Below are 18928 nucleotides of genomic sequence, written 5' to 3'. Positions count from 1 at the left end.
TTAAGATAGATTTTGACGAAACTGAAGATGAAGAAGGTATGTGCACCCCGCCGGACGTTGCGGAAATGGCTAATGCGGTTTCGCATGAATTGCTACCCCCAAAAGTCTAAGCAGCGTTTCGGAAAGGAGCGTTTTCATAAGAGAACAAATCGCTAAGTTTTTGAGAGAAGCGCCTGATGAAACATTTGTAATGATGAAGTTTTGTGAATTTCTTATTGTATTTTTAAATCATAAATAAGCATAATTTAATTACAGGTTGCTCTCGTCCTTGGAGTGGCTGGAGCTTGCCGTCGGAGCGAACGTTGTAAAATGACTGTAACGGATTTCACAGAACAAGATGCAATTTTATTGATACCTAACGATTCCTGACTCCAAGAATCATGTCCCAAGAACGTTTTCTGTAGCAGAAGGCAAAGAAAATTCTACCATTGCCTGTCTTATATAACGAAACTGTGAATAAAGCAATACAATTACAAAGAGTTACTTCGCATATGTTTATTAGCGTGTAGAAAATGCGTGCAGAAAATATTTTTTTCTACAACTGTCAAAAAAACCTGTCATTTTCTGACGGATTTCGAAACGCGAAGTACTAGATTTTTAATCGGTTAATTAATAAGTAAGGTTGCTCTTGACAACGTGCGCGAAATCGTCAACAGTGAAAAAAAATATTTCGCGCACGGAACAAAGTTGAACTTAAACAGCAATTTAATTAACAATCGGTTCAGTTGTAGAAAAAATATTGTATATAACGCTAGCGCGAAGTTATTTCGCGCATTTGACACTTTTCGGCCGAAAACAGTTGTACAAAGACAGTGATTATAGTCGGTTTTTTTTGGTAACTCATCTCTTAAGTTGGCAGTTACTAGTTAGTACAAGTAGGTACTGTGTTGGGTACTTCCATGTTTGAACTTCAAAATGTCAGTCTTACTACGCTGCCAACCTAAAACTTAACGGCATAAAAAGTGTTCCCAACATAAAACATGTTAGTTCTAATGTTCCCTATAGTTTCTGATAATGATTTTTTTAATTAAATTAAAGCACCGAAATAGAAAAAATAGTATGAAAAACGCGTGTTACAATGCTTTATTGTAATACTCCTATCTTGCGGACACTCGTGGCTACGCTTCGCGTCGCCACTCGTGCCACAAGATAGTCGTATTACAATAGGTCGCATTGTAACACTCGTCTTTCAATATACTATTGCCGCACTAGTGTTTCAAAGACCTGTTTTCACAATCAATTTACCTACAAAAACAATCGTGTTTCTACACTTTCGTAGAAAAAAATATATAGGAAACCTGTCCCAGGAAGCTCAGTTACCTATACCACAGACAACATATACTAGTTGTCTGTGCCTATACCTAACATAATTTTAATTTTTTGCATTTAAAGTTCACCTTTTATATCTGAATTTGTTGCAAAAGTAAAAAAAAAACACCAATAAACCACAAAAATATATATTATCGTTTATTGGTGTTTTTGTTTTAGTTTTGCAAGTTCATCAGTCAGAACTAGTTCCAGTGCTTCCAATCTGAATTTATGGTTAGGAAGGATCAATACGGCTTTGCCATTCATGTGTGTATAGACTTTAATCACAAACTAGTGCTTATCTTAGGGATACACCATTTACAAATAGTTGCTAAATCTTCGAGTAAAGAGACTAACGCACAATACAATTACAAATACAAGAAAGTGCATAAGTATTTAAGATAGGACTTATACTTTAGTGTGCATGGCTTTTATAATATTTAACACCACAATTCCGCCGTCTTATTAGATTAAGTACCCTAGGTTCCACCTTGGGTGACTCGGCGATGCAGTGCTTCACAGCGTCGCGGATGTGGTCTTCTTCGCCGGCAGCGTCAGCTAATTTTAGTTTTTCTTGTACGTATGCTATAAAGATAGGGTGTTCAAAATGGATTTCGCCATCTACAGTGTACAGGCCAAGCATATCTATGAAACAATCATAGAAAGTTGAAAAATCTTTATCATCTTCCGGGTACGTTTCCGAATTAAATATTTTTGAAATATGATCTTTATCCAGTTTGTGATCATGGATGCAATGGCCAGTATGTTTTTCAATTTCATCCTTGGGAAAGAATGGTGGCGAAGTTGCCTAATGGTTATAAATAGTCATCTTGCCCTTAATGATACTAAACTTACCTGCACACAAGCAACAAAAAGAATGAGAAGCGCGACTTTCATGTTGTTTATTGATACAAAAGGCACTGCACTGTGAGTCCTGGAAAATTTTGTCTGTTTTATACACCCATGTTATCACATTCAGATAGCAACGTGGGTTAGAGGTTACAATTGATAACCAGGTACCTTTATAAACAAAAGTACCTCCGTTCATGGTGAAGGTTTTTTTTTTGTTGATACTAATATTCCTAATTACTTTTTATGCACACTTCTTACCTAGGTACCTTGTCAACCAAAACGTATACCAGAAAGGCATTCCCGAAAGTAAAAGTTGGAAATGTTTTTGTTGCGATAACAATGAAAAATACTGATTATAATGTATGTTTTGAAATGGTAATAATAAGATAAACACTTATAGAACAGACCAAAGAAAAACATTTGTATCATTAACGTTGCCAATGTGTCTGGAATAAAATTTATTATCTAAGGACATAAATAATATCAACATATTGTTTAAACCTAGTGCGGATATTTCAAGAAATCAACGTTGCTAACATTTGTCCCAGACAGAATTAACCAATTGAGATCTACCCACGAGAGTTGGTGTTGCTCAATAACAACGATTCATTCGGCGGTCCAGCCATTCAAAAACTTCCGAAGAAATAAACTACACTTTCTGAAAACATCCATTCTGTTTGATGACGCACGTCGCTCCTTTGACAATGTCCCCCTCCCTATCCCCCTGTATACTCTTAGAAAGCGCGCTTTATGTGCCAATCACAAACTCTGGTGATATACGAATGTCCATGAACTTGGCAGGCCTACTACAGCAGACCATGGTTCTGCTTGCTCATATCGTTAGTGTTCCGTTAGTGCACGTTAGTGCCGCTGAAGAAATCGTTAGTGCACAAAAGGAAACTTACTATTTTTAAAAAAATATTTGTGGGCCTGCTATCTTCATGCCACCAGACCCATTTAAGAAAATCGATGCAATCTTTACACTAGTTAAACTAGCAGCGTTAGTGCTCGTTAGTGCCGCCAATATAAACGTTAGTGGTCAAAGTGTAACAGCTCAAAACGTTGTAAAAAGGGGTCTGCTAACTTCATGCAGTAGACCCACATTTGTCAAATTGGCCCTGTCCTAATGCGAATTTGAAGCAGCTCGTTAGTGCTCGTTAGTGCTTCACATGCGAACGTTAGTGTTGCAAGGGATCCACACCAAAAAGGTACCAAACCACCTCAAAATTAAACTTGACTTATTGGGACCTGCCAACTTCACGCCAGTAGTTGGCAGGTCCTAACAAGCCACGTTTAATTTTGAGGTGGTTTGGAACCTTTTTGATGCGGATCCCTTGCAGCACTAACGTTCGGATGTGAAGGACTAACGAGCCGCTTCAAATTCGCATTAAGACAGGGCCAATTTGACAAATGTGCGGCTGCTGCGTGAAATTAGCAGACCCCTTTTTACAACGTTTTGAGCTGGTACACTTAGAGCACTAACGTTTATATTGGCGGCACTAACGAGCACTAACGCTGCTAGTTTAACTAGTGTAAAGATTGAATCGATTTTCTCAAATGGGTCTGCTGGCATGAAGTTAGCAGGCCCACAAATATTTTTTTATTATACCTGAATCACAATCTCCGTTTTAAACACTCAAATGCGTGCGAAAAAGGCCTTTAAAACACACGTGCTTTAAAGTTGCTAAGTAACGATACTTCAAGTATGACTTTTGAAACTGTCATCTGGATGAAATAAAAAATTCTCTTAGGTCGCTTTCTGTAAATGCAGAACATTTCTTTGGCTTTTGTACCCATCCTTTGGTTGAAGCTTTCACAAACGCGCGTAATTTAGGGTATGCTTCCAAATCTGTTCCACTTTTTAATCGCAACATTGCTTGGAAGTTTTGAATGAATGCACCAAAATATAGAAGATTTAAATACCTTTGACATTTCCTTCATGTATGCCAGCATTATCGATTCATTTAAGACTGTATTCGTAAGTAACTTCCTATTCATCCATGGAAACAACTTTTCATATTCTTTATAATAGGGTTTACTAGAGTTGGATTTTACACCTACCAACGTTTGTTTAGATTTTACAAGCGATTTAATGAACGGTGTATTATCTTTTTCAATGGAAATCGTTTAATTCACAAAGACGATGATTTTTATAAGCAAACGTCAAGTGACATTTCCATGGCAATCGTGAAATTACGAACACCCAGCCCACTTAATTAAACATGTATTCGAGTATAACGTCAATATGACTTCATTGTATTACCTATTTTTAAATTATACTGCAGGTATAATAAAAAATACTATAAGATACACGTGTATAATTGGTCTTTAAAGCACTTGCAACGTTAAAGGCACTCCGCTTTGCGTCGTGCCCTTAAACTCGTTGCGCGTGCTTTAAAGACTTGATTATACACTTGTATCTTAATATACTATTTTAAAATAGTAAGTGTTCTTTTGTGCACTAACGATTTCTTCAGCGGCACTAACGTGCACTAACGGAACACTAACGATATGAGTAAGCAGAACCATGGTCTGCTGTAGTAGGCCTGCCAAGTTCATGGACATGATATACGATCCTTAAGTCAGTGACTTGTATTATTGTATCCGAGTTCTCATCAGAACAGGTTTTTGACATTTAAATGCAAGTGTGACCGCATGATTGAAGGACTAGAAAGAATTTTAACTGCAAATAATGTAAAAAAAAATAAAGTTAACAATTATTACCAATGTCTTTTGATAAGAATCTTATCGACATCTATTTATAAATGACGGACACTGAGAATAGCTTTATTTGTGTTCTAGACGTGTTGAGAAAATGAAACCACTACTAGTTGCCTGTATTTTGTTCATCGTCCATCAGGTAAGTGTACACATGGTAAGAAAATAAGAGACGATAATTTAAAACAAACCTAGGTATCATCAGATGCTGACATAGCAACGATGATAACGCGCATAACCGAATCATGTGCAGAAAGAAATGGAGTTCTATCTAATCAAATGAATGAGCATATGTCAAAGGATGAACTTCCAGAAGATAATGGTCCATTTATACAATTCTACGAATGCCTCATGTCAGATCTTGGTATGTACGATGAGAATGGCGAAGTCCACTTTGAACGTGTGCCAAACAATAAACCGGTCTACATAGTTGAACGTCTTGGTGACGATATCAGTACCACCCTGATTCTTGAGGCGTTTGATCACTGCAACAGTCAAGTAAAAGTTTCGCCACGAGCGCTTGATGCGATTAAACGCCGAAACTGCGGTTTGAAGTACATAAAAAATAAACTTAAGAAGAGTAATTAAACAAATTGTCGTAATTGGTGTTTATTGATACTTGTTCCTAATTGAAATATGAGGGGAAGATATCTCATATCAACTGTTTTGTGGATCTTTTCTTGTGGTGAAGTAATACGCTAATAAACTAAGCAAAGTAAGAACTACTGAACGGCAAACTTTTTTTATTGCCTAATTATTTCTATTACTTATAATTAAGATTTGGCAACCTAAACCAAGTTTGATAGTTGGTATGAAACTTACGCAAACTAGCGACTGAAAAATGGTATAAAATTCATTTGCTGCTCCCGCCTGGCAACTCTCCTCCAAATTGTAATAATACCCCACTGATATTTATTACAAAAAAGCAAGGAGAACCATACATTTTAAATACCTACCTTAGTTTTTAGAGCAATTTCTACTCTGCGTTCCGAAAATGGAATGACTTCTTACAGGTCAACGTGTTTCATTCCTCCGACCCCCCCCCCCCCCCGAGGAAACCGGTCTGGGTTTCCTAACCCTCTTCAGCCAGAGAACGGGAATGTAAGAATGGGTAAAGTTAAGGATGGGAACGGAAGGAATGGAGTTAGAGTGCTGAGAAAGAAGAGTACTGCTCCAGCATTGGCCTCATAGAGTTCAACATATTATGCGAAGGTATGCACGTTCGTCTAACCTTCTCACAAAACCCCAGGCAGAGCAGTATGCATCGGGAATTGAACCCATAACCTCCCGAGTAGCAGTCGGTTACGCAACCACTGCGTCACCGGCTTAACATGGTGATCGTTATATACAACTCTCGCTTGGGTTCATTATCAAAAGAGCAAATAGAAATAATCGATGGGGGATGGGGCGGCCAGCTCCACTTGGACGTAGCCCCTCCTCTGTTATCGTTTACTTATTTCAAATAATTTGTATGCATGAATTGCGAGCTATTTAAGAGCTTTCATTTACAAGTAATTGCAAATTTTTAAGCGTCACTCTTAAAAAGAGCAAATAGATGTCTCATCCTGGGAGCGACCAGGTCTATTCTGGAGTAGCCCCTAATTTGTTTTTCTTTATTTATTACAAACTAATCTTTGTCCATGAATTACTAGTATAATTTTATAAGTAAGTCTAATTTTGGAGCTCCACCGTCAATAGGTCAAATAGTCATTCGTTGAGGGCGGCCAGGTCCATTTCACAGTAGCCTCACCTCTTAGCTTAGTTGCATCAGCATGTACTCTCTGTGTTTGCATACGACTGTGAGTTTTTAGTGCATTTGTTTGTTTAAAAAGTGAAAACTTGGGGTAGTCTTGAATGTTTTCTCATCAGTGTTAGTAGCTAATCGGACCAATATATCTCTTCTTTTGATCCATTGCGGAATCCAGAAGCGTGTCTTTTTGTATGGTAAAAACCTAAATTCCAAGGGTCAGAGGGCCGAAGTGGATGCGTGGCAGAATAGATGATCAGCAACTATTGGCCCCAACTTCGGAGCACCGGGCGCCACACCGTTGCATTAAGTCGCCTTACACGTGTGTAGGGAGCACGACGCGTGTGGACATTTCTTTCCCCCATACTCGTGGCACTATTATGGCTAAGAAAAAACAGAAATCAAAACAAACTACTCCCAGAGCACCGGTATTAGAGAGCCCAAAAAACTCTCCGGAGCGGCGCGCCGGAAGCTAATAAAGATGAGACAGGAACCAGGAGGCTCTCGGTGACCCATATCTCCTCTTTCCACCCATCTGATGAAGTGGGCGCAACCTGGGAGTTCTAAGCAATAACCAGGTAACGCACCCACCGAGACTGCACTGAAGACTGGGACGCAAAGCAACACTGGTCTGATAGCAGCACTCCCAAGGGAAGTACCTCGAAAAAGGCAAAAACTGGACCGTAAAGGATACCAGAGCCATTAGTGAAGCAGCTACAGTTTCAGAATTGCTTTTGTTCATGAAGGCTTGGAGAGAACGCTGTGGGAAGAGGAGATGCGAATCAAAGCCTGGATCCTTGACAGAGTCTTCGCTTTGTTCATTGAGACGGTTTTCCCCAATGTAGGGAATGTCGCCAAGAGGGGGGCGCTGCTGTTCAATTCGCAAACCAGGAGGGGGGGGGCGATTTGAGGAGACCGTATCACTTGTGAGGCAGGGACACAAACCTCATTAGCTTTTCTCACGTACAAAAGGGCCGAAAAAACTATCGGACGTTGCAATGTAGGGCACCAAGCTACAGGTACCTAGTGAAAGAAGGTAAATATTCATTATTTCCAGGATTATTTCCATTAAAAACTGGGAAGTTGTGTAATTCGACCTCACAATCTGTGATGTTAGAGTCCGAGCCTTAAACCGTTACGCCAAACGATTAGTAATGCATTCATTGAATCACGATTTTGATTTTGAGTCATACCTTTGAGCATAAAATTTTCCAAATGACAAAATCTTTAATTCTTCAATTTATTGAAAACCTGCGTTCTTGCTAGTCTAAGATGTCATTATCTTAGTCTTTATCCCTCCCAAAGTTTTTGGCTTTTATTTATTTATTGTCCCTCTTGTTCTAAGCCTTCAACAGGCTTACGCCCAATTACAGAGTGACCCACATAATGCTTTTTAGAGGTGATCCTGCAGAAGGTCTTAAGTTGTTCTATAGCTATACACCCGACCTCCGGTTTTGTAGCCCAACGCTCTACCACTGAGTTTCAAAGCCTTTTCGTCTACAAAATGCGAATTTTGGGTGGAAAGTTTAGGAATGAACGGGAAGTTGGAATTACGGTGGTGAGGAGAAAGAATAAAATTATCTTTCATGGTAGGTGTACAAAAAAAGCTATAAAAATGGGTGGTTTCACAATAATTTCATTTTGGCAAAAATAGCAATGGTTGTAACCCAGTGTATCAAAGTGGTTTATTACACAATGCAGCAATATCATCAGACCATACTTTCCTTAATGTTATCCATTTCCTTAAACATGCACGTGAAAACGTGAATCATATTTTTACCGGGATCTTTTTCACTCAAAGGTAACGTTTCACATCGCTTAAGTGCGTCGGAAATGATTCGTGCGTAAACAGAGTGCACTAGTTTAGGGAGTGTTTTGACGTCAGGTAGTTCCAATAACAACTTCTTTATTGCTGAATATAGTATTTCTCCATTGGCTGTCATTAAACCCTTTTTCTTCGAATCGCATGCAACGAATCTATTATAATCTGCATTAGTGTCAATTGGTAGTTCCAGTGCATCCAGTTTGATTATTTCATCACGATTTAAACCTAATTCAACTACACACTCCTCCTTCTCTTTGTCCAAGGGCTTTGCGGGAGTTTCCTAAATAAATAAAATTTTTATCGCCTAGTCATGAAAATACAATCGAAAGACTTACGTTACAAGCGACAGCTGTTAGAAATAAGGCCAGATATATTACAACTTTCATCGTGGGTGAATTCTGCGCGCGTATAATTATAGTGTTGCCAACGGAATACTGGCAATATGTTTACCAAGCAGCTTTATCAGAAATATTATATTTACTTCAAATTACTGAACTCTGACCTCATCTCATCTTGAAAATTTTCGGTAACTCACATAATCTAAGGTTATCACTTAGGTATGCAATGATTCCTTGTATTTTTAGAGTTAATTACCTACCATTACCTATTGAATATAGTCTATTGAGAGTTCTTTAACATTAGATTAAGCTGTTATTTATGGTAACAGTTTGGTTGTAGGATAAAAAGATTTATTGAGTTCTCGATCAAATACATTGTGCGGTTTATCGTTTATTTTAAGTGTTTATGGTTTGGTTATTAAAACCAAGGTTTCCATCCTCGTTATGTTGAGTAACTCGCTAGTTTCGACCGGTTCAGGCTTCATTTTTCCATGTTCAAATACACTTAATCATTCCATTCACGATTGGTACTGTGGTGAGCCTTAGTGTAATCCATTGATTAATATACCACTCACCTTCTCCTAGATTCCTAGATGAGAGTGTTAGGACCCTAGTTCTTACGTTGTCCTGTAGCATTCTAAGTAAAAGTTCTGGTGATCGTCGTTTACCAGTTCTTTTATTTGAAGTAGCACACGGACAAAGCAATTATGTTTATTCCTTTAGGAACATTTTGATAATGAACTCGTTTTATTTACAATCCACACAAACATGCACCCATAAATCCTCAGTGGCAGAGATTTTCTCCTTCTGCAATTATTTGAAAGCGCACGCGCGTTCCATAATAGTCAAATTGCATTTTCTACCAATAAAGAAACAGGTTTTCCATAAATTAAAAGCTTTTGTCATTAGAAGGTTGTGATTCAGGGACTGTATGGGTGAGGACCAATTTTTCGTTACTGATGATCTAAACAAACTGTGCCAAAATTGATACTCCGCAAGGGAGTGCATCGAAGGACGGACTTGCGGTTTTATAGAAATGATTGGAACCCCTATATCCTAATCACGACGGACCTATTCGTTGCACCCTCGCCCGATTTCCTTCTTTTGAACTAGCTTTTAAATGGTTTTGTATGCTAACTTTGATTTATTCCGAGAGATTATGTTGTTACAGATGTTGTGTGCTTAACAAGATCATTAACTAAAGGGTGTCCCAAAATTAACGCAAGATTTGAATTTGCCGCCATTTGTGCGGTGAAGTGTTGGCAACCCTGAAAAAAAAGCAATTTGACAGCTAACAGTATAGGGTTATTAAAAATGGAGCGTTACACGATAGAACAACGTGTCTTCATTATTAAAGAATATTTCAAAAATAGTGAAAGCTTGGCGGCTGCAGTTCGAAAATTTCATACAAAATATGGTCGGAATAGTGTTTTAACTTCGTCAACTGTGAAGAGATTAATTGAAAAATTCATGGAGACTGGATCCGTTGGAGACGCCAAACACACTGGTCGTCCAAAAACAAGCCGTTCGAATGTGAACACTATTCCGACCATATTTTGTATGAAATTTTCGAACTGTAGCCGCCAAGCTTTCACTATTTTTGAAATATTCTTTAATAATGAAGACACGTTGTTCTATCGTGTAACGCTCCATTTTTAATAACCCTATACTGTTAGCTGTCAAATTGCTTTTTTTTCAGGGTTGCCAACACTTCACAGCACAAATGGCGGCAAATTCAAATCTTGCGTTAATTTTGGGACACCCGTTACAAACTAAACTATGATAATGAATCGAGATCTATTAAGAAGGATCACGAATGTAAAAATTCCAGCACAACCATCTACTAATTTATAAAAATTTACAATTCCATCGTCAACGTAGCAACGTCTTCAACATTTAGCAAATTATATTAAACGTACTTAGCTGAAGGGATCCTTTTGATTTCTTCTCTTACAATTGACTTATATTTTAATTTTATCACTTCATCAATATACATTGAAATGTTTCAAATAAAAGTTCAACTGGTTTACATTTGTTTTCGAATATTTACTGCGACCGTAGGAAATTTCAGTCCTGATACCAGTCCGCGATTCCGTGGCCAATCGGTGCCGAGTACTGCCATTTATGCGCTCGATCGTAAGTAGATTGAAAATTAAGGCTCAGTCAACGAAAAAGAAGTAGGTATACCCCCCCCCCCACACACACATCCGGCGTCGCCAACTCCTGGGTGTCCATGTTTGTTTGCCGCGAAAAATGGCGTACAAAACCAATAACATCTAGCCCAAAAGATTGTGGATGTTTCGCGACGACGGGTAGGCCTAAGGGTGGTGTCTTTAGTTTAGGGCATACTTAACCCCGATTCTGCGTTGGAAATCAATAATTTGATAAGATCGCGAGTCTGTCCTTCAATGCCACCTTTATCGAGTTTAGTATTGTAGCAATTTGACTACGGTTTTTTCAGATTATTTTATTCATATAATGAGCTACGGAGAATTGGTTCTCACTAATGCACAACCTTGAGTAATATCTCTGAGCACAAAGTTTTCTAAATGACAAGACCTCCTAATTTTTTTTCTATAGCTTTTATGGTTAGGAAATTACGATCCGAGAGGTGGGTCTTAGATGCAGCACCCTGCATACTTTATTTTATTAAATTTCAAACTTCTGCCCTGCACCATCTACCACTACATCGCCTACGGTGACAGGATCATCACCATTCCTGGTGGCCGTCTACACAAAAACCTGAACCATTAACACGGTTCCAAAGCTGGGGAGTAGTCCTTGGGTTCGCTCTCTGGTACCACCATGTGTAAGTCACAATAGGTAAAAAAAACTGTCAAACTTCAACACTTGGAATGCGACTGACTTTCTGACACGAAGTGCCCTCTGCGGTCGAGTACCACTACGACTTGTTAGGAATGTATATCCTTTCCTTGTAAAGATTATATACAGCATGCTTGGACAATACATAGAAATCAATTATAAATAACAAATTTATTTAATTACACATATACCATTCTTCATATAAACGCCCCTAATTCCAAGTCACGTAGTAGGAATATTTATTGTTGATGCAAAGTTGGCTAATTTTTAAAAACGTTTTTAATGAAATGGCCCGGACACGTTTCTGCGGTTTACATTTTGTGTGTGACGAAACAGGCGTGTAACTGTGCTTATGACGGAAATGTATCCGACAATACTACTAAGTAACAAACGTGGTGTGATTTCTCTGTGATGTCTCTGTAATATTTCACTGTCAGGGTTCTTAGGGCGGTATTGAACATCTACGTAACGTGTCATGCACATTTCTGCACTAGTCTCTACGATGTTACATGTTTCATAGTTTCATTTCTGAAAGGTAACATAAATATTATTTGACACTGTGGGTGGTTATATACCCATGTGTTAATTTTGTCCAGGAATAAAAACCCTATTACATACGTTTCTTACTGTAAACAAGTCTGTTGATATTATTAAGGTTGTAACCTTAAACCTTATTTCTCAGTACGATGCTGATAAGCAGAAGTAAATGATGTAATTATTACTTAAAAATTGCTGCAATCAGGAAAAACATCGCATATTTTTACAAAATATTCCTTACGAGACGTTAATATATCAATACAATTCACGAATAAGAGTATTAAAACTGCTTTTGATTAAAATGAAAGTTATCATAGTGCTGATTGGAGTTTGTGTGGCAATATTTCAGGTTTGTTCCACATTTTTGACCTATTAACTAATTCATGGATTGTTTATAGGCTCAGGCTCGAACTTCCGAGAGCATTTCCGTCGACACCCCTGACGTTATTTTGGACAACATCGTCGACGGAAAAGTATGCTCTCGCCAAGTGGGCGTCGCCGATGGTGGCTTCAAGAATGTAGAAGATCAGGACGGATTGTTACCCGAAGACAATGAATCGCTGAATGCGTTTCACGGTTGTATTTTTAAAAGGAAGGGGATTATAGATAACCACGGAATAATCGACGTTGGAAATTTGCGCATCTATTTATCAAATTTGTTTACGTTGGATCAAGCCATATCGCCATCTCAAAGGAGATTAGTAGAAAGCTCGATTGAGGACTGTCGGAATACTACTGGTAAAGATTATAATCAAAAGTCTGTAAAGCTTATTAATTGTGTAATGAAAAAATTGTACGGTTTGGTGAAGGAATAAAATAGTTATCTACTGCTATTATTGACTATTGTATACCACCTCAGTCTATTAACATCACTACTTAAAATTCCTTAATAGAAATCCGATACAACTGAATACCGAAGGATCCTTGAGATCTTGGCACATACATTTTTACAACACACCTTAAGGGATTGAATCTGTCCCACCAGATCAGCGTAGCATGTAAAACAAATTTTTGAATCGGCAATTTCATGCAATTCGGTTCAACTAACGGAGATGCCAAAAAATCGGATTGCACATGCGCAAAACAAATTTTTTTACCGACATCAGTTTTACTCTTGTTTTAGGTGAATACGTACAAAATTTCATTTAAAATATCTTAACAGATAAAAAATTGGATTTCCGCAAATACAAAAGTTGGGTTGCGCATGCGCAATTTTTTTTTATTCATCTGCATAGTTACCTGAGGTTTCAGGAATATTTACTACCGCAGAAAACCGGACATTCATAGGAATTATCAAAGAGACCCCGTTTTGGAGGTTGGGGCAGTTTTTGGGCCGTAACATTTTGGCCCGTTAGTCTACGTAGTCGAAAAACAATAGCGACCTTTCTTATATCCTGAAGAACATATTGTGTATCAATAATCAAAGCAATCGGACGTTTCTACACAAAGTTATCGTGCACACGGACAGACGGGCCGACAGACGGACAGACAGACGGACGGGCGGACAGAAGAACAGACAGACGGACAGCAATACAAAATTATAAACGATCTACGATCTCGGGGATCGTTAATAAAATCCGTTCCGCTGCGCTGCGCCGCGCTTCGGTCTGGTGAACGACACCCTTAATGAGTTTGCAATTTATATTTCATAGATAAGTGATAAAATTAACGCGCGCACTAATTTCTTGACGTATCTTACCAGTGATAACCTCAGATTCCTTTTGATAAAGCTACGTTCAGTTTGGAATAGAACAGAACAAGTCTCTCTATACACAGAGTAAAGTTTCTGCTTACGATGAAGATTATAATATATCTAGCTTTTGTGCTTGCTGCCGTAACTTGCAATGTAAGTACCTATGTAATAAATCACTATTAGGTAACATCCATTATCTAGGAAACCAATGAACAATCATTAGACAAGGATAAAGAAGAGTGCATAGTAGAACTGAGTTTAGAGCGCGATGAAATGGCCAAATTAGATAAATTGGACCTTCCACCTGACTCTAACACTGACTTTAATAAATTAGTAGAATGTATTTCGAAGAAGAAGGGCTTAATGGCACCCAACGGCGAAATAATATTTCCAGAGTTAAAGGAGCTGTACCTAGAAGTATCCAAAGTTAAGAATCTTTCTAAAATAGTTCAATACTCTTACGAAATATTCATTTCGCAAATACTAAGTCGATGTGAAAAGCAAATTATAGATGACGCCGAACCTGGTAAAAATATGATTTTGGTTCAGCGGTGCATTTCTAATGAATTTGAGAATGTTAAACGACTTCTTCCTAGTTCATAAACTGATTTGTACGAACGGAACATATGTCCAACCACCAACGACTTTCATTACACCCCCAAAGCCCATCGCTTTTTCCTATTTAACAGTGTTATGATATTTTTTAGTTTAACCTGTGTACGTAAGTTATATTGTTTTTGGTGGTATGTACGTATTTAAATATACAACACAATTTTGTACTATATGTACCTGCATCACAAATTGCATTTTTCAATCACTCTGTATACAAGGTGTCCAGAAAGAGCAAAGGTTGGTGTTATTTGCGCTGTCATGGTAACGGCGTTGTTATGGAAGGGCACGTAAGGGTGGGCTGTAGCGGTACTCTTTGGAGTTTTAGTAACAATGGAATCGTAACCGGGAGACCATTGTGCTTTTTGCATATGCGCCTATTACCGTAATTGTCTCAGTGCGTCAAAAAACAGAACTGCCGCTACTGGACCAACGAAAATCCAAGAGGGAAACATGAACGACCAATTCACAGTCCCAAAGTTTTTGTATGGGCAATCGTCATAGCAAAGACTTTTGCCTTCCCTGGTTCTAACAATAATGACTTTCTGAAAACTCTATGTAAATACTGATGAGATTCTGAACGCGTTTTCCACTATTCTTCTTGCCCTGCTAAGCCATTAATTAAATATTCTTTAGTGGGGTCTCTTGGGGAATATTCTCGAGTACGACTTCATTAAATGTTTGCTAAGGGCGAATTCTTCGTCGCCAAAGAAACCATAAAAAGTTATACCAGGGTTTGCCTAGCGAGCCAAGCGAACGCTGCTCAAACTAGAAAAAAAATGTGTTAGCAGCATCGAGACACATAATAAGGAAATGGATAACAAGTTGATGCACAGTGTTCTGTCCGGAATATCATTTAAATCGGGACTGCTCAGTACTCGTCAATCAATCCGCTCCGGACCCAACGCCGACTTATCAACCCTTTGGTTGCTGTGGCCGGCTCCGAACTACAGGCCCTACTCGACTCGAAGTCTACACACCATTTCATCCGAGGGCCACGCCGGCATCATCAACACCACCTCCAAAGTGGCAGATCCGCATCACAGCCTGAACAGCATTGGATCTTCCAGCATCAGGTACTCTCTCAGCAACCAGAGGGAAGAAGACATTTTCATGATAGCATCCGCCCTCGTATCTCCCATCACACAGGGACAACCATGACTCCGTAAATATCAAACCGTGCTAGATTTCAAAAGAGGCTGCATGCATTGGGGAACGAGGCAACGCCAAACACTAGCTCCAAAAATCTACCCCAAACAACAAAACGTAATCACCGCCAACGGCGTAGACCACGAATTGCAGCCTCACCAGGTGTAGCAACTAATCTACTTTTATTTATTTATTCATTTATTGATTTATTGATTTATTTATTTATTTATTTATTTATTTATTTATTTATTTATTTATTTATTTATTTATTTATTTATTTATTTATTTAATTATTTATTTATTTATTTATTTATTTATTTATTTATTTATTTATTTATTTATTTATTTATTTATTTATTTATTTATTTATTATCCCTCTCTTGTTCTGGGCCCTCAACAGGCTTGCGCCCAATTACAGAGTGACCCGCATAATGCTTTTTAGAGGTGCCTCTGCAGAAGGTCTTACGTTGTTCTGTAGTACTCCGGTATTTACCTTACGAATTAGGAAAACTGCAGGAAAACCTAATTCGGAGTAGCCGGCAGAATGCTCGAAACTGGTCTAAGGTAATTTCCATCTCTGCCACAGATGAAAAATTTACCTCAACCCAGGTTCGAACACCCGACCCGACAACGCTCTACCATTGAGCCATAATGCCGGGTCATCCCATTCCGAGTCGATCCGTACCATTACTCGCCAAAGAAAAAGAATAATAACCGAGGAAGCCGAAACAATGCTGGCGACATGAATCATCGAGACGAGCACATCAGAATACAGTTTGCCTATCGCCTTCCAAAAATTAATGACAAGAGACCTATACGATATCGTTATCTATTACGAAAATTGGGGGGACCACATCCGCCATCTGCGCCTAACAATATAGAAACTGCAGCAACACCGACTTCGGGCAACTCTGGAAAAATTGCCGTTTGGGGATACGGACCATCTAATATCTCGGGCATGTCATTTATTCTGACAGGAACAAATCTCGAGGGAAGGTAATCCGGGTGGTAGAAAAGTCTAAATCTCGGAAATAGCTTCGTGGCTTCCTATGTACACGCTATCACCCTCCAGCTAAGCCGTCCTAACTTTGAACAACTGTTCATACTACAGACCGACTCCAGCAGTAAGGGTGTCGCCGATATCCTATATCAAGAACCCACCCCTAGACAGAAAGACATCGTTGGATATGCCTGTGCAAAGCTGAACCCTGCACAAAGCAAATACCACGTCAACAAGCAAGAGTGCCTCGCCGTAGTCTGGGCGGTCAAATTTTTCCGACCGTACCTGTACGACCGCCTAAAACAAACAGTCTAGCACTTCTATGACTTTACAGAACGAAGGACGAGCGCAGTAAATTGACTCGATGGGTACTCAAACTACAGGAGTGGTACAGTCTCCGTGGAGAAATGAAAGAGCTGCCCGACCACCTTTCTCGCAATGCCTCCGACACCGTGTCCGAAGAATATACGCCAGAAGATACAGATAGAATAGTAGCACCGACGTCAGCGACAACAAGACGACTGATAGAGAGATCAGCCCATCATCACCGTACCGTTCCGATCGCATGAAGGAAATCCAGAACGAAAACCCACAGGTCCAACAGCTGCTGAACGCGTGGTAGCGATTTTGTCAGGAAGGTCCTGCAACTCCCGCACAGGTACGATTACAACAACAGTACGTTGTACGGAACAACCACCTTCATCGACGAAGCCCCGAAGGCGCACTTCTGGTCGTGCCACAGGAAATGTATGAGGACGTCATGGAAACTTACCACGACGCAGCGACCGCGGGACACCCGGACGCCGAGCAAACAAACCTCACTCAAAATCACTGGCCGAAGATAGGCAACCACATGCGGGATTACGTGCGATGATGCTAGGCTTGCACAGCAACAAAACGCTGAGGGATACAGGAAGCCACCGTCCGCCGAGAGCCAAGCAAACCTTGGGAAGTAAAATCGGTCGATATTATGGGCCCTAACGTCGAATCCACAATGGGGAACCAATTCATCCTGGTAGTATCGGATCTCTACAGTATGTGGGTGGAAGCTTTCGCTCGACGTTTCACCACCACTGACACACTGGTAAATTTACCGGAGCGAGAAGTTTTCGGATGATACGGGTTCCCTCCAGCCATCATATCCGGCAACGACCCGCAGTTCCTATCTGTCACGTGGGACGTCGCACTAAAGCACTGGAGGTGTTATCACTGGACAACTTCAAAATTTCACCTGTGTTTAGCCGTTTATATACGAGAAATTCCAGCATAATAATAAACAACAATTTAATGTTTACCACGGAGGAGTGAGATCCGCTGACACGTCGGAATTTCCGTACTCGGTACGTAAACCTTCCGACTTTTCAGCGAAAACTTACTTCTCATCCTTGGTAAACAATAGACTTATTTTCTTCAAACGTCTATATTCATTTTCATCATTTCGTCGCATCTGTATGGCCTGGTTGCTTCGATTAATAAAACAATCTGAATCATAATATTATATTGGGAGGGCACAAAATTAAAACTGATTTAAATTCACCTTTATTCCTAAATATACATCATCTGGTGCATCCATTAGAAAACCTTGAAACTGCTCTTTAGTAAATATTCTGGACTTTTTTGCAGAATGCCCTTCATTTGTCTTTTTCAAAAAAGCATCGCAACTTTAAATATATTGACATTTATTCCATGCTTAATAATTAATTCGGATTTGATCATGGAATAACCACATTGTCGTTCTTTACATTACACCATTGAATAAAGTGTTGATATGCAGCTAAATATATACTTTTCACCGGATTTCGATGGTCCGAGGCACGATACTGCTTCATTCGCCTCGACGGTAATTTCGGGCGGCGTGCATTGCATTCTAAAACGAACTAATTTACACTAAGTATCTTTTTAGTGATTTAATTAACTTACTTCTTTCTTATCGAGAAATCTTTCTTTTTCAAAATTACGAACTGACATGTAGGTAATGGTGGATTTATATAATTATCATTAGTTCACTATCAAAAATCATTAAGAATTACTGGACCAAATTGGGTCGCTGGGTCAAACTGGGCCACTGGGTCAAACCGGGTCACTGGGTCAAACCGGGTCACTGGGTCAAACTGGGTCACTGGGTCAAACTGGGTCACTGGGTCAAACTGGGTCACTGGGTCTAACTGAAGAGAATATGACGTGACCCAGCGACCCAGTTTAATTCAGTGACCCAGGTGACCCAGTTGACCCAGTGACCCAGTCCAACTCTGCTTGACAATGGTGTTTAATTTAAGTAAGCTTAAAAACCTTGTGTTTTGGATAAATTTGCGGAAGTTTGAAGAAAAAA

The 18928-nt window shown here is 39.3% G+C and overlaps 5 protein-coding genes and 1 long non-coding RNA gene across 7 annotated transcripts in view; 4 read left to right on the top strand and 2 right to left on the bottom strand.

Moving 5' to 3' along the window:
* LOC116169370 (transient receptor potential-gamma protein) overlaps nt 1-18928 on the top strand; it is a 433246-nt gene that overhangs the window by 204647 nt on the left and 209671 nt on the right. The gene's annotated exons all lie outside the window — the stretch shown is intronic.
* LOC116169396 lies at nt 1487-5603 on the top strand. The gene is made up of 3 exons (XR_004144947.1): nt 1487-1575; nt 4963-5020; nt 5074-5603. It is a non-coding gene; the product is annotated as an uncharacterized LOC116169396 (long non-coding RNA).
* LOC116169392 lies at nt 1571-2242 on the bottom strand. Its single transcript, XM_031485478.1, has 2 exons — nt 2164-2242; nt 1571-2116 (listed from the first exon to the last, which is right to left on the bottom strand). The coding sequence occupies exons 1-2, from the start codon at nt 2203-2205 to the stop codon at nt 1724-1726; spliced, it is 435 nt and encodes a 144-aa protein (XP_031341338.1). The 5' UTR covers nt 2206-2242; the 3' UTR covers nt 1571-1723.
* Nucleotides 8242-8945, bottom strand: LOC116169391. Its single transcript, XM_031485477.1, has 2 exons — nt 8786-8945; nt 8242-8730 (listed from the first exon to the last, which is right to left on the bottom strand). Exons 1-2 carry the CDS (start codon nt 8834-8836, stop codon nt 8335-8337), a joined length of 447 nt encoding a protein of 148 aa, XP_031341337.1. The 5' UTR covers nt 8837-8945; the 3' UTR covers nt 8242-8334.
* LOC116169388 lies at nt 12334-12981 on the top strand. The gene is made up of 2 exons (XM_031485475.1): nt 12334-12497; nt 12547-12981. The coding sequence occupies exons 1-2, from the start codon at nt 12450-12452 to the stop codon at nt 12961-12963; spliced, it is 465 nt and encodes a 154-aa protein (XP_031341335.1). The 5' UTR covers nt 12334-12449; the 3' UTR covers nt 12964-12981.
* Nucleotides 13838-14635, top strand: LOC116169390. The gene is made up of 2 exons (XM_031485476.1): nt 13838-13994; nt 14043-14635. Exons 1-2 carry the CDS (start codon nt 13944-13946, stop codon nt 14442-14444), a joined length of 453 nt encoding a protein of 150 aa, XP_031341336.1. The 5' UTR covers nt 13838-13943; the 3' UTR covers nt 14445-14635.

The sequence above is a fragment of the Photinus pyralis genome, unplaced genomic scaffold (assembly GCF_008802855.1).
Source record: "Photinus pyralis isolate 1611_PpyrPB1 unplaced genomic scaffold, Ppyr1.3 Ppyr1.4_LG4, whole genome shotgun sequence".
NCBI classification, from domain to species: domain Eukaryota; kingdom Metazoa; phylum Arthropoda; class Insecta; order Coleoptera; family Lampyridae; genus Photinus; species Photinus pyralis.
Note: the sequence above shows the minus strand (reverse complement) of the source record. Positions and strands in the feature narration are given on the sequence as shown.

Bases quoted from the DNA above. Each gene is read 5' to 3' on its own strand.
- LOC116169390 (XM_031485476.1), top strand. From the start codon at position 13,944: ATGAAGATTATAATATATCTAGCTTTTGTGCTTGCTGCCGTAACTTGC. The intron at 13,995-14,042 runs GTAAGTACCTAT...TCCATTATCTAG, and splicing joins TTGCTGCCGTAACTTGCAAT to GAAACCAATGAACAATCATT.
- LOC116169392 (XM_031485478.1), bottom strand. From the start codon at position 2,205: ATGAAAGTCGCGCTTCTCATTCTTTTTGTTGCTTGTGTGCAG. The intron at 2,117-2,163 runs GTAAGTTTAGTA...TATAACCATTAG, and splicing joins TTTTTGTTGCTTGTGTGCAG to GCAACTTCGCCACCATTCTT.
- LOC116169391 (XM_031485477.1), bottom strand. From the start codon at position 8,836: ATGAAAGTTGTAATATATCTGGCCTTATTTCTAACAGCTGTCGCTTGT. The intron at 8,731-8,785 runs GTAAGTCTTTCG...TTATTTATTTAG, and splicing joins TAACAGCTGTCGCTTGTAAC to GAAACTCCCGCAAAGCCCTT.
- LOC116169388 (XM_031485475.1), top strand. From the start codon at position 12,450: ATGAAAGTTATCATAGTGCTGATTGGAGTTTGTGTGGCAATATTTCAG. The intron at 12,498-12,546 runs GTTTGTTCCACA...GATTGTTTATAG, and splicing joins TTTGTGTGGCAATATTTCAG to GCTCAGGCTCGAACTTCCGA.